The sequence below is a fragment of a genome, unplaced genomic scaffold, assembly GCF_019419815.1.
Source record: "Pyrus x bretschneideri cultivar Hongxiangsu unplaced genomic scaffold, Pyrus_bretschneideri_v1 Contig3, whole genome shotgun sequence".
Lineage (NCBI taxonomy): Eukaryota > Viridiplantae > Streptophyta > Magnoliopsida > Rosales > Rosaceae > Pyrus > Pyrus x bretschneideri.
The window spans coordinates 12,675,303-12,690,852 of NW_025999612.1; the positions used below are offsets into that span (position 1 = coordinate 12,675,303).

The window sequence follows — 15,550 nt, forward strand, 5'->3', positions numbered from 1 at the left end:
TCCACAAGACGTGCAAAAAGAAAAAAACATATCGTGGTCGTCACCTTTCCACAACATTAAAAAGTGACCTTACATAATGTCATGATCATGGCTCTAACTTTCCTTTGGTGCTTCACAGCACTGATAAGGGCAAACACTTGTTGAATAATAATTGTGTATGTGCTTGAAGTGGTAGTTTGTGCACTTCGAGTGGAGGGTTTGCACACAGAGCGATAATATCCTAGCCCGGGTGAAAGTTATCCGGCGTTTAGTAATTTCAGATACGTTACACTATTGGAAGAGTACTGACCTTTACATTATTGAAATGGTACCCGAGCTGACTAAGGTTATCGATACTTACATTGTAAGTAAACCCTAGCCATGATTCTTTACACTATCGAAATAGTACTTAACCTTCCCCGATCAAAACTTCGATTAGATTAGTACTAAACTATATGGACATGGTGCCAGCTCTGCATCTGACTTTTCAGAAAATATGGTAGAAAAGGTCAGAAAATGCGGATTCCCCCAAGATGCCCCTATAAAATATTTCAGATTTTATGTTATTTACGATATGCCAACGCCACCAACCAACATGGATCAGTCCTATATTATTACACACACATGATGGGAGCCTTGGTATTGCTATGCTTTAAAAAAAAAAAACGTCTGTTTATTATGAGAATAAGTTCATTTTTGTTGCTTTACATTTTTAGATTTTTTTGTTCATCCAAAATTGTGAAAATAAGTTGTTTTTAAATATTTACCAAACATCTTTTTGGGCTCAGATTTTTTTGATACCCACTTTTTATAAAAGCACTTCAGTACCAAACTAGTATTTCTAGTTTTTATTTATTATTTTTTTTATAAAAATGAAGTTAGTTGTGAGGCTCACACCAAATGAAATTTAACGATTCGAACTGTCTATTTTCAAGTTGCACATCATAGATCATCCTTGCAAAAAATTAGCCAAATCAGAATATTTGAGGCATCTAATTGAGTTCAAAGAAATTGACAATACTTTGTTCTCTAAGAAACATTAGAATTTTATCATGATAATTAAATAGACAAATGGTTTCAGATTGAATTGAATTTTTACAATGATGATCTATGAATGAAGACTTGCAAAATGAACAATTTAGATCATTAAAGCTCAATGCAAAGTAGATCCCACAACTAATCCTCATATTTTTTGGGAAAAATGTGAATCATTTCCGTTAATGGCCTGTGTATATGAATATATATTTATGTATGCATGCGCCCGTGCCGGAGACCATGTGACTTTATATATATCTAGCTAAGCTGTCAATTTGCCTCCTGAACTATCACTTAACTTTCAATTTCCTTCATAAACTTTTTAATTGGAAAATTAAGGACTTAAACTAATTTTATTGGCCGATTTCCCCCTACCATTATTTTTCATATATTTCATCCAAATTAACGTTAACTCTTATCATATACACACCACGTGACTCCTTTGTGCACAAAAGTGTCACTTCGCTAGACCTTTAGACACAAAATTTATAGAATCACACATATTTGCATAAGTTTATATTTTAAAAATCTAAGGTTTTCAATTATTTTAAAAAATGAAGCGAACGAACTACTCTTATATGTTGTGCACATGCTTCCATTTAATAAAATTTTGGACGGAATGAATGAAAAATTAATAGCAGGAGGCAAATCAGCCAAAAAAATAGTTTAAGTCCTTAATTTTCCAATTAAAAGTTTGGGAGGAAATCGAAAATTAAATAATAGTTCGGGGACAAATCTTCAGTTTACTCTATATATCTACATGTTCTGCATACAATAGTGGCTGTCTATTTATATGAATTTAAATGAAGCCCCAAAGTGATCATCTTCTTTGCGAATTGCAAGGAGAGCGTCTTACATACATTTCAAGCCATTCATACTGAATCACTCATACACGTCACTTGAAAATAAGTAAAACACATGATATTGTACTATTCATGTGCGACGCTACAGTGGCATTCCATGGGTGTATGTAAGTCCTTCCTCAGTTGCCGTGCTAACCCTGTTGTTATGTACATTGTGGACCTGAGACACCACAAATGTGTCCGAGAGGTGTATGTAAGTACGTCCCATTTGACGAGAATATCTAGTGGATCAGTAGAGAGAAGCAAGTATTCGCTGACATGAATCTCAGCATTCATACAACATAAGGCAGCAGTTCTAATATATAGCCCATAAAAATATGACAGAACAAGAAAATCTATTCCCTTTATTAGATCAAATTCTATGCATAGGAGCAACGTCTATAATAATATAACCATCAATTAAAGAAAGAAGAGCAAATCAATATGAAATTAAGGTAATTCTAGCCTAATGAATTATGATTGTGTGGTTTTGATCTGCTGAATATGCCGGTAGCTGCTGTTTCGATTCTTCTGACAGTGCCACTGCTGCGGCCGCTGCTGCAGGAGTCATAGATTGGTATTGAGGAGGCAATGGGGCGGCCTGATGCTGTGTGTAGAACACTTGTTCATGTTGAGGATTGGCGTATTCGTAAGCGTAATTAGCAGTTGCAGACGGAGGCATGGCAATGGACTGAGAAGGATGGTGATGCATTTGAGAGAACCCCGCGTATTGCAGCTGGTATTGGTTAGAAGGAACTTGGACTAATGTTGGAGTTTGTGGCCTAGCCGTTTTGTAAACCCTTGCAGACACTTCAGGCGAAGCCGTCATTGTGGGATAAACGGGTGGGATATTACTGTCCTTGTAGACGGCAGAACCAAAATTTGGGGATGTTAAGTGGCTTGAGGCAACCACGCTCGTGTCAACCATGTTAGGTTGCATAGGGATATTGTAGGATTGTTGTGACTGCGCAACAGGCATCAAATAGACTGGGTACTGCTGGTGATCCATTTGGTGGTGAGGCTGTTGCTGTGATGGCGGCGCATACATTGTATAGTAAGATTGCATTGGCACTTGGCCTGCAGCGGGATGGTGCATGTAATGTGTGCTGGCATGGACAAATTGTTGTTGTTGCTGCTGCTGCTGTTGATCTGATTGTGGAGGGATAGCGTACCCGGAATCCTGAACTTGCTGAACTTGATTTTGAGATCCCGGATCGGACGCATCGCCGGGTGTATTAGGGCTAGCAGGACCACTGATGTTGTCCCTGTTTGCAGCTTGAATCTGCTCTTGGTAGTACATTGGTTTGGAGAGAGAGTTGGCAGATGTAATGCTACTATCACTGGACAATTTGGACAAACAATATAACCCATTTTTATCCAACTATTATCTCCAAACTCTAAAAACAAAAATTGGAAAAACGCAAGTGACTTGTAACTTAGTTATAAAGAGCATTAGCCCCTACACTCAATTCTCCAGTTTGATTACCCCTCCCAATATCGCTTGTGTAAAATAAAATTAGAAAATTGGTTGGATACTAAAATTTGAGGGCAAGCCTTGGCACAACAGAAATATTGCTCTTTTGTGATCCAAAGGTTCGAGTCGTGGAAACAGCTTTCTTACAAAACAAGGATAAGGCTGCATATGATAGACGTTTCTCTCACCCAAAAAAAGCCGACCCCACTAAATGGAATAACACTTAGTTGTTATTGTTAGTTGGATCCTAAATTTCTCGGTATTACAGTAAAATCGCTCATCAAGCTTTACATCTAAATGTTGAGAGGCACATGTTTACTATCAAATATAAACTATCATCTTTTTTGTTTTTAAAAACAATATTGTAAACTACTCTAATATTTTCGAGAATTCAAACTCAGCTGCAAAGAGCGGGCACAATGACCTAGCCCACATTTGCAAAAAAAAAATATTTGATACAAACATTGAAAGCACGTACCTTGTAACTGAGTCCGGTGAAGGCAAACTATAACCTCCGCCCCCGCCACTACCAGCCTTATTAACTTGCAAGGGCTGCAATGGCAATGGCAGGGGAGGCTTACGAAATCCGACCGGCATACTCTGATCCGATGATCTTTCATCATCTACCCTGTTCACATTTTCTCCAGAAACACCAGAAGCATTCATCGTATGACCCCCAGATGGCGGCAAAGCACCCGAAATCGCCACCATTGGCGGCGGAGCAGCAACAACAGCAGCATAACTAGTACTTATCTGAGCAAACTGCTCCTCAATCCCAACACCCCTGTTACCACCCTGCATCAATCTTGCCCCATTTTCGTCCATTCGAACCCGAATCGGAGGTAAATTCGACAAGCAAGGCGACGAAGTAGACGATCCGCATGACGAAGTACTGTTCTCGACAAATGGGGACTCTTGATTGATCGAATGAACATCATGGACAACCACATTGTCAACATTTTTCATCACGACGCGGTTGCCCTGTTTGTTGTTGTCTCCGAACAAGTCGCCTTGCGCCTCCAAATCATTGCAAGAATTCTCACTCCTCGTCAGTAAGCAATCCATGGTGGCAGAATCCGACAGGTTCCTCGGAGGACCCGACCCGTTCAGCGCGTCGACGAACCAAGACTCGGACTTTGCGTCGTCGAGCAGAACACCCATCGACGCGGCGGTTTCGGGTTTCACGAAGAAGAGGAACAGTCGGAGGCGGGAGGGTTTGTAGGGGGAGGCGGAGGGGGTGCGGTCGTATTCTTCGACCATGTTGTCGAGATCTTCATCGGTGGTGACGGAGATGAGGGAGTCGAGGTCTTCGTTAGGGAGCTGGTACTTGAGGGAGAAGGGGCGGCCGTTGAGGAGCGTTCGGGAGAGGCGGGAGCAGAGGTCGGAGAGAGTGGAGTGGCGCTCGGCGACAATAATGCGGGTTTCGCCACCGACGTAGCAGAGGGTCTTGTCATGGGGGCGGGGGATGATGTGGCCGCCGTAGCTGCACATGAGGCGGAGCTTGGCGCCGGGGACTTGAGGGAGAGGGTCGTCCCAGGTGTCGGCATTGCGGGAGCGAGGGGAGGAGTCCACGGAGTCGGGGTAATTGAGTTGCATGCTAGTGGCTGCCGTAGTTGCGGTGGTGGTGACTGTGGTGGGAAGAGGCGGTAGTGGCGGTGGATCCATTTGGTTGTGGCAGTGCGAAATGAAAGTTTGGGGCTTTTTGTTTGTGCTTTTTGAACGTTGGCGCCTCTTATTCTGCTTTTGACTTGATATTGAACAGGTAAAGAGAGTCTTTGTGCTTCTTGAGGTATGTTATGTGTTGTCTATTTCACTTTGAGAGTTTCTTTAAGTTAGGGTATTACACTATTATATAAGAGGAGAGAGACTTGAACTCGAATCCGAAAACACTATTTTGACAAATTAACATGAAAGATTGATTATAGGAAAAAATATTTGGATTTTGAGTACAACGACTGAACACATTATTCCGAGTCCTTCAATTTACTATAAGAAATATTTGAACTCGATTTAAGGACTTTGACATGCACATTATCTTTATAAACCAAGAAAAAAAATTTAAACTCGAGTGTAAAAGAATGAACACATTATTCTCACAACCTAGTCTAAGTCACGTCTCTTGACCACCTTTAAGTATGAATTCAATGAAATGCTTGATTTGTCCCCTGCCTTCGGCTGATTACATGATTTGTCCCCTATGTTTTGCTTCTACCAAAAGTGACTTCAAAGACAAAAGGGAGAACCTTTAATTATGAATAATATTATTCATACCATGTTTTTATACTACATTTTTATACCACCTTAGATGGCATCTGATGTGGACAGCCACATCATTTGAAAAATTTGCAAAACCCAAGGAAATGAAGGAGAAAAACTCCTCGTATACCACAATCATCATTTTATTAACTAGTTTTTCTTAATTATTAGTTTATTAAATAATGAATTAAATTTAAAAATTTGATTAATTCAAATGATGTAGCTGTCCACATCAAGTACTACCTAAGGTGGTATGAAAATGTGATATAAAAACACGGTGTAAATAACATTACTCTTTAATTATACACCATTCATGGGATTAAACCAAGTGAATGGGTTTTATCTTTGCAAATACAATTATATAGGTAATTAGTAAATTTGGTAGATGCAACACAAAAGTTGTTTAAGCAACCAAATGAAGGTCCAGTTTGGTCAAATTAAAATTAAATCTGAAGAAAAAACAAAAAGAAAATGAAATATATTGCTCCTATGCACGCGTGGAAGAGTCGAGGTCCTCTCTGGACTTTACATTGGCGGAGTCCAAAGATTTAGAGATTCTTATCGTTGACGAGAGAGAAAGAGAGATCAAGACTTTTGATCGTGTGAGGTAGATCAATAAAAAGTGCTAATAATGATTGTAAGTTTTAAAATGAGTAATCTGAAATCTTCGAGTTCGTCAGCTTCAGGCACAACGAAGATCTCAAAGGATGTGATATCCACACATCATTTTTTACTTCTCACATACCTTTTTAATTTCGGCCGTCAGATCAGATGAATTGAAAAATATCAAATGATACAAATTAATAAAGAGTATGTAAGAAGTTAAAAATGATGTGTGCATAGTACATTCATATCTTAATTGTGCATGGAGAGAGTTGAAATTTTGACGCGTAGCCCATTCACTGAAGCACATGAACTTTACAGGGAAACGGATCAATCACATGCACATTTCGTAGGTACTTGTGCATGATTTATTCTAAGTTTATAAACCCTTGGTGGTTGTGGGATTAGATTTGGATCTATATAATTTGATTTGATGAAATCAAAACCGTTTTCTTTCGCTTTAAAATGATTTGCTCCTTTTGCTTCTCCTTCATATACGAGAACGCTGTAACGCAATATCAAAACACGAGAGAGCAAATATAGGAGAACAATGTGGTGTGGAGTGTGGACAATATTAAATCTCAATATATATATGAATTACATATACTTATCATAGGAGAGAAGTTTATACCAAAGATAATACGATGACAATCTATCATATCTTTCACGTAATGTTGTGGATATTGATTTTCTTACATGACGTCATCATGTGAAAGAAACAAAGATAGAATTAAAAAAAAAATCATTAATTTGATTCACCAACCAACTTTAACATAATTGATTACTTAAGATATCAATTACTTGCAACATCATCGTTGCATGAAAGTTCTTTCGCTAGCTTGTTACAAGAAACTAGATTCACTTTGACTAGTACTAGTATCCCTTTTTCTTTAGATTGTAATATTTCTCTTTAGCAAACTAATGTGAAAAATTGTCTGGAGTAGTGTGTCCATGTCAAATGTCATGTATCCATTGTGTTGGGTTAAGGAAGAGTAATGCTATTCATATTACATTTCTATATCATCTTAGAGCTACGTCTGATATGGACAACCACATCATTTGAAAAATTTGCAAAATCCAAGGAAAGGAAGGAGAAAGACTCCTCGTATACCACAATCATCATTTAATTAACTAGTTTATCTTAATTATTAATTTATTAAATAATGAACTAAATTTAAAAATCTGATTAATTCAAATAATGTGGCTATCCATATCAAATGCCACATAAGATGGTATGAAAATGTAGTACAAAAACATGGTATGAATAACATTACTCGTTAAGGAAATCAGAGGCCCTTCCAGTGTGCAATTACTGTCATAACTTCTATATTATATTGTTTTGAGCAAATTTAATACAAGAATGTGAGTTGAGTTCTCCTAAATAATTCCCAAGCTCATAAATTCTTTATGGAAGAGCTAGGTGTTATCCTTCGAAAATCCGAGATACCCTTGAAAGCTGCCCTCTAATTGCTGGACGAATTACCTCTATAGACACTGACTGGGTAGCTGCTAGCCTCATGCCTTAGTATGTGTTATGGGCATATGATGATAGGCTCACTTGGCATAGGTTAGCATCTGTTGACATGCTCCCTCAAAAGTTACTAACATCAGTTGACATGCTCACTCGGGAAATGTTGACATTTGTCAACATGCGTGCAATATAACTTGACAAACGACCTCAGACTTACCAAAGTTCGATGAAACGCCAATTTGCACGCTATTCTTATTGACTCCCAAATAATATTTCTTGAATCTGCCACATCTTCATGGTACTTGAAATAACAGATTATACACGAGGTAGCAATGGGTGAGAATTATGGAGAACTTGATCAACTCGATGGTTTTCAAATTTGATTAAGCGGACATTTCCCAAGGGAAAAAGTTAATACAATTATGTTATTTAGAAGAAATTCTCTATGTCAAACCTATATATACACGGAAAAAATAATGTGGTAATTAATAAAACTCACAAAAGGCGGATATGAAATGCGGATTAAGTCAGTTAGAGCCATGTGTCTCCTTTTGCATTCAAGTTCAAGTTAGTCGACTCTGTAATAGGAGTACTGATATTAATCTCATCTCCTATACTTTTATTTGTAAACAAAATTTCTTCGACAATACATTTGTTTTATTTTATTAATGCATATTCAAGGGAGATTATCCAACAACAACAAAAAAGAAAATAAACTTTATAGCAAATGAAATTAAATGAAGGAGAAGGATGAGGACTGAAGTTATCATTTGAACAAAATGTTAAAATAATAAGATAAACTAGGTTTATTTTCTATTTTTTGACCCGCCCGCCCGCCCTTCTCTCTCCCTTTCTTTCTGTTTGAATCGCGCCATTGATGAGGGAGCCCGAGGCTTGGGGAACTTTTCTTCTTCACAGTTCTCTATCAACGGTAATCTCTCCCAATCTCTCTATATCCAATGTATATAGGACAATGTTTATTAGGAAAATATGATACGTCGTATGAAAACTAGGGTTCATGCATATCTTCAAGAATTGTGTTGTGTGTGTGTGTATGCATACACACACAAACAAAAACTAGGTTTTGTGAAAAAGTAGGCTTCACGTTCTTTGATTAATAAGAATTTTAACTGGCAGTTTGAATTGAACCACAAATTGTTATTGTGAAACTTTAATCAGATAGTTTTCATGAAACCCTAGCTTGAGCATCAAATTTTTGCCAAAAATGGATTGGCATTTTCATGTCATTGATATCGTTGTCACACTAACAAGCTCAAAAATCATTCTTAGTCCTCGTTTGGTACCAAGGATTAAATTGGATTGGACAACTTACTAGGTTCATATGATCCTTCAAATGTGTCATTTTCAGTTCCTTATCTTTGGGAGAAAGAAAACAGTTGAGCTAATGGCATTTGATTATTCAATTGTGCCTGTTCTTCTCTTCAAACTGGCCGTGTAGCTCACTCCTTTCCGAAAGATCATTTTGAATTGGTTTCGCACTCCAGTTGGAAAGAAGATGCCAGAGATGCAGCTAGGATCTCACACATTAAGATCTCATGGAGTCAAAGTGGCTAAAGTGCACTAGTATGACTGGTTAATTCTTCTGCTTCTCGCGGCGGTTGATCTAACTTTGAATCTTATAGAGCCTTTTCATTGTTTCGTTGGCAAAGAAATGATGACTGATCTCAAATACCCTTTTCAGAAAGACACAATTCCTTTCAGGGCCGTTCCAGTCTGTATCAGTTTCTCACCATCTCTTTTCTTTCTATCTTACATAGAATACTGAATACTTAACTTGACTATATCTTCACTTCCTGCATCTAGATTTACGCCGTACTCTTGCCTGTCGCCATTTTCTCGTGTACTACATTTGCAGAAAGGATGTTTATGATTTGCACCATGCCATTTTTGGTACTGCCTGTGTCCTTATAGGCTTCCTGTATACTCGGTTTTTATTTGGAAAATGATTTCCGCACAACCCTTTTCTTTTTGTAGGTTGATGATTACTTTTTCAACTTATAGGTCTTTTCTATTCTGTTCTCATAACTCTTGTAATAACGGATGCAATCAAGGATGCTGTTGGCCGCCCGCGTCCAAACTTCTTCTGGCGGTGTTTCCCTAATGGAATAGGTGTAGGTGACAACTTTTCTTTGGTTGTAAGAGTAAGGACTTGTCCTGCATTATGCTGAACTCTTTGTCAATCACGTTTACAGATATATGATCCTGCCACTAACAATTGTGTCTGCACTGGAGAGAAGAAGATTATAAAGGAAGGACATAAAAGCTTTCCTAGTGGACATACTTCAGGTATCAAATCATCAGTCTCTTTCTGTGCTTTGTGCATTTTTAAGGCTATGCAGCTGAAGAAGACAACGCCTAAATCAGTTTGCAATTGTCAATTGTGCAGTTTCATTTGCAGGTCTTGGTTTTCTTGCATGGTATTTGTCCGGGAAGATCAAAGTGTTTGATCGTAGAGGCCATTCCACAAAGCTCTGTATTGTTATTCTTCCGTTACTCTGTGCTTCTCTCGTGGGAATCTCTCATGTGGATGACTACTGGCATCATTGGCAGGATGTCTTCGCAGGAGGTCTTATAGGTTTGCTACTAAATGCAATGATACAATTTTCAGTTCCTTGATCTTCCACTGTATGCAAAACATAATGTAGTAAGTTAAAAGATGATAATCCATCTTTTGGAACGTTCAATTTGTTTAAGCGCAGGAATTGGCATAGCTTCGATTTGTTACTTGCAGTCCTTCCCTCTCCCAAACCAGCGGGATGGTGTGTCCGCTATCTTATTTAAATATGTTCGTTTTCATCAACTGATAGCAATGCTGACCTAATTTTCATGTTTATAAATTTAGTTTCTTATTTTTTAATTTGCAGGGTGGGCACCTCATGCGTATTTCCACATGCTGGCTGCAGAGAGGAGGAATGTTGGCGAGTCCGTGTCTCCGGCCACGAGGGTCAACTCTCTTCGGATGCGAGGAACAGATATCGAGATTCTAGACTTTGAGTCCCCAAGATTCGAGTCCGCCAGTCCACTAATTACTGGAAGAAGCAAAAGATACTGAGTTGAGTTTGTATGTTAAATAGAAATCATATAGAAGGTGTGTGTGTGTGTATATATATAATATGCAACGCAGGACTTCATTCAACGACTCCATATTGTATGTGTAGCTCCTAACATCATTCTTTATTCAATGAAAATTTTACAATGTCTTGCTTTCCAAGTTCATCAACAGTCACGAGTTTGAACTTTCTAAGGATTTGTTCGTTGGTGAATGGTTATACAAGAAGCATTTATGTTGATAAGCGTTCCTTTAGATACACGTTAAAATTTTTATTAAACATCTAGCTGCGTCCTGAAGAAAACAATTGGAATAGCTTCTTGAAGAAACAATTAGCAAGTGGTTCTCCATAAAGCACTTTTATGACTTAGAAAAAGTTTTAAGTTTTTGTCAAGGGTAATGCTAGGGAAACTAAATTTGTAGACAAAATTTACAAACTAAATGATGTGCCACCAATAGAAATGAGCACGTTTATCAACGTTTAAGTAATAATTTAATTATTAATTTACATGTCGTTTAGTTTACCCAATTTAATTTACAAATTTAGTTTGCATAGCATTACACTTTTGTCAAACGTGAGAAACACGGTTACTTGGAAGAAAAACGCATTTACTCTCTTCAAAAGCAATCACAAACATGGTCTAAGTCTTGGTGTTTTTATTCTAAATATTGCAATGTGTTTCTCTTTTCATATAAATCTGTAGTCTTTTTTTTCTTTTGGTTAATAAATATGTTGGTACCTTTACATGTGAAGTTCTTGACTATGAGCCTATGAGAAGAAATTAGAAGGAGAAAAAAAAACTCTCAAAGTCAAAGAAAACAATGAATAAATATGTCGGTGCTTTGACATGTGAAGTTCTTGACTATGAGCCTATGAGAAGAAATTAGAAGGAAAAAAAAAACTCTTAAAGTCAGAGAAAACAAATAAAAATGTGACGTTAAATGGAACAGTTGGTTGTTAATTGGTGATTGCTGGCAACCCCAAGTAGAGAGCTCCATTTACATGATTACAGTTGCTGAACTGCGGGCTCTCATAAATTCCTTCAATAATTTAAACCCCTTACCTTATTTGTCTGTGACATAAATACCTTCATGTCATCTTCATCTTCATCACATACTATATATATGTACATGTATATCTATTGCCTTGCCATATGTAGCTCTCTCTCTCACAGAAAAAAAATGCAGAGGACCTTATTCTGGGGAAACATGAAAAGGTACAGGAGGAGAAGGCGTTACCGCAGACTAAGAAATGCGGTTACTAATGGGCAAAACGCGATGGTTTCAATGGGGAAACGTCTTAAGTTTGGGAAAATTCGAGTGACCCCGATGCTACAAATAAAGGTGAAATCGTCGATAATGCTCTTGAAAAAGTTTAGAAATGCTTATGTGGAAATGATGCTTTGTTTTGCTGGACGTGTTATGCAGTTGAATAATGGCATATAATGTTCACTTGTATCAAAAGACTAATGCTTCCCAGTTCTTAGCTTGAAAGCAATATATAAAGTTTTTACAATCAAGCTGAAGAATAATTTGTATCCTTCTGTATGTGTACGGAAAACAACTTCCCAGAGAAAAAGTTTCTCTAAGACTCCGTCTTCCCCAAGATATTGTGAAAGGAGAAAAGCGAGGAGTGCATGATGAATATTTTCAATTTACTAGGGTGCTTTTATAATTTGGAAAAGAAGTTTTAAAAATTATTGAGTTCTTGCGATTTTTTATTTTTTTGGAAACACGATGAGCAATATTGCAAGATAGGATGCTTTTTTTTTTTTTTTTTTTTTTGAAAGATGATGTTTAATTTCTTTCGTATGGTAATAGGACAAGTTAAAAATTCGGCAATAAAATGCGAGATTACAACATCTGTGAAATTTTATCACAAAGAATTATATGTATAATTAGTAGTGGACATTTTACTTTCTTTAACATTTAATTTATAAGAAAATAGATTCGATCGAGTTCAAGTGTAAAATGGTGATTAAACTACCTTATCCGCCAAACCAATTTATTACTTGTGGCTATAATCAAACCAAATCTTCCAAAACACGGTGGATGCTGATTGGTAAGTACACATATACAATGGAAAGCAACTGCCCAACTCACATCACATGCTCTGCGTGGCTAACTGCTGACTTTAAGTTCCTCCAATTTATTTACATTGCCTAACATCGTGTTCATTCACAATTCCTGCATGACTACTGCTACTCACTTTGGTTTCTTCAACAAGTTTTGTAGATGGATATGAATTGCACAACTTAATATTTACTCATCTTTAATAATTTTTTTGGTCTATTTCTAATCCAATCAAACCTACTTTTTTAATTATGACTTACACGAGTCATTCAACTCCATTTGCCTTGTTTTACAGGTCTATCTTGGCCTTGAATTATATCCCTCTCCGTCTCTCACACCCTCATATCAACCGTGGAAAGACGAAGTTTAGGCAAGCTAGCATGGAGTGGTACAGTTGCCAAAGGAGGATATCTTCGTCTAGTTCTAAGGGATGCCCTTACCGCAGACTAGACAATTTTGTAACGGCTTATGATGAGGAAGAGGACAATGAGAGGAGTGCAGTTGTGTTGAGACAAGGACAGATCAGTGATCTCAACTTCAAGTACACAAAGAGGAGAGGGATATCGAAACTGCCACAGAAGAAAATGTCGTCGATCATGCTTCTGAAAAGGTGTAGAGATGCTTATGTGGGAGTAATGTATAGGTTTGCTGAACATGTTGTGCAGTTGAACGGTGGAAATCCCTACTTATAAATGCTCCATAGTCCTCACTTCTCAGCTCCGAAGTCGTTAAAAGTTCTACTTAATCAAATTAAGGACAAGTTTTAGTTTGTGGGTATGTTGATTTGGATTAGGGCTCTTGTATTAGATTAGTGATGTTTTACTTAATTATGTATTTTGCATATATTTATGTTCATGAAATTCTAATTAGCACTCCAATAAATCCAATATCATGTTGATTCTTTTTGATAAACTTTCTGAAAATCAGCGACTAATTACAATTACATTACATGTACACTTGGCCTGATGATTTTCAAACAAACATTTTCTCTAAAGTTTTGTCCTTGTGTATAGGTAAATATATAATTTACCTTGTGTATGTAATATACCTTGTGAGCAGAAACGCAGGACCAAATTCTGAGATTCATCAAGACTCTTGTCAACGTTTTGGTGATCAAAATCAATTTTATTTTAAAATCAACTTGCTTTTGTCCAACGAACACTTGTGCTTTCCAAAAAATATCTTACATCTTCTAGTTGCAGCTGCCATGTTCACTCTGCAGCTAGGTTTGGTCACAGCAGCAGGTATAAATGATAATGGTCATAATTTTCGCACTCCATTACTTTCTCTTTTTCGGTGTAGGAGAAAAAATGAGAGTGCAAAAATTGTTTTCAGGTAAAATATATGATCTACTCTATCCATACAAGTTTTATTTATTTATTTTTTATATTGAAGTGCTGCATGGTGATGCAGATCATCACGACATGAATATAATTAGGGAACTGAGAGAACGGCGGTCACCGCCTCGTTAATTTGAGTCCAAAATCACCACTTGCAAACCAACAGCCGGTCATGAGGGTACCTGCTCCTGATCCTCCTGTTGAACAACCGCCTCCGGCTGGCACTCCTCCTCCTCCTCCTCCACGGCTTCCAATCCCAAATAACAACAATTTTGCCTGAATTTCTTCACAACATTAATTAATTTTCTAATTGCTATGCTTTAAGCGCCAAATGCAACGAATAAGTAGTGATTAAACTTAGTTGCTTGGTTCATTAAAGATTAATAAGTCGGAATACGGGGATAAGATTGCCATGCATGTATTGTAGGTTTTCCGTTTTATTTGCTTTTATTAATAAACGCAGTTTCCTTGCTGATTTTCTTGTCACGGATCAGCTAACCAAGTGCCGTCTTCTTCTGCTTCAGATTTCTTTTTTTCTTTTACTTATCAGTATTTTAAAAAATTGCTTTTACACATAACGTACGTATATATACATATACATATATATCCAGCAAGTATGATGAACAAACCCGGTGAAAGGGACGGGATCATACCATATTGCATATATGTATATTGTAAGGAAGAACATTCAAAACATAGTCGTCCCTGAGATCTCAGAGGCCTTGAGTTCTTCGAGCATTCATGCATCCCACAATCATATATTTTAATTGAATCAAGTATACCAAGACTATAAAGTTTGCAACAAAAAAATGCTAGATAAAACCAAAAGAAACTTACTAGAGATTGATACGTAGGGCTGGTTTGAGATACTAACATAGAAAGTACTTCTGCTTACAAGCATTTTTACTTGAACCGGTTTTATAGGATAAACTTTTTCATTAAAAATTCAAGTGTTTTATGAAAAAGCACTTAAAAGTAATTTGGAAGTGATTTTAAAATAGTTGCACGCTTTTTGGTGAAATTTTTTTTGAGATCAGTCCTTAGAAAAAATGTAAGTGATACCTAAAAAAGCACTTGAAGTGCTTCATACTAGAAGCATTTCATACTATAAGCATATAACAGGTGCTTCTTGCAAGAAGTAATTCAATTGCTTTTGGAACTTAAAAATATTTTTCTCAAAAGCACTTTCAACCATTAAAAAGTATTTCCAAACGAGCCTTATATCCAAAAAAACGCTTCTATTACTAGAATCGCTTCTATATTAATCTATCAACGTAGTCAAAACTGAAAAGTGCTCAAGTTTATCAAAGTGCATTAGTAACCATATCTTGAAGCCGTCTCAAACAGGCCGTAATATGCTGCACACTATTAGTCGGCCCACAAAACCACAAATTCGCACGAGTCCCT

General features: G+C 37.1%; 1 protein-coding gene, 1 long non-coding RNA gene and 1 pseudogene across 2 annotated transcripts; 2 read left to right on the top strand and 1 right to left on the bottom strand.

Moving 5' to 3' along the window:
- Positions 1-2,200: 2,200 nt before the first annotated feature.
- Positions 2,201-5,113, bottom strand: LOC103939224 (ataxin-2 homolog). The gene is made up of 2 exons (XM_009349292.3): positions 3,809-5,113; positions 2,201-3,196 (listed from the first exon to the last, which is right to left on the bottom strand). Exons 1-2 carry the CDS (start codon positions 4,993-4,995, stop codon positions 2,323-2,325), a joined length of 2,061 nt encoding a protein of 686 aa, XP_009347567.2. The 5' UTR covers positions 4,996-5,113; the 3' UTR covers positions 2,201-2,322.
- Positions 5,114-9,176: 4,063 nt separating this feature from the next.
- Positions 9,177-10,770, top strand: LOC103939929 (annotated as a pseudogene).
- Positions 10,771-11,871: 1,101 nt separating this feature from the next.
- LOC103939219 lies at positions 11,872-14,645 on the top strand. Its single transcript, XR_007260220.1, has 3 exons — positions 11,872-12,792; positions 13,099-14,138; positions 14,217-14,645. It is a non-coding gene; the product is annotated as an uncharacterized LOC103939219 (long non-coding RNA).
- Positions 14,646-15,550: the final 905 nt, after the last annotated feature.

Excerpts from the sequence above, each read along its gene's own strand:
- LOC103939224 (XM_009349292.3), bottom strand. The coding sequence starts at position 4,995 with ATGGATCCACCGCCACTACCGCCTCTTCCCACCACAGTCACCACCACC. Across the intron at positions 3,197-3,808 it reads TCACCGGACTCAGTTACAAG|TGATAGTAGCATTACATCTG; the intron begins GTACGTGCTTTC and ends CAAATTGTCCAG.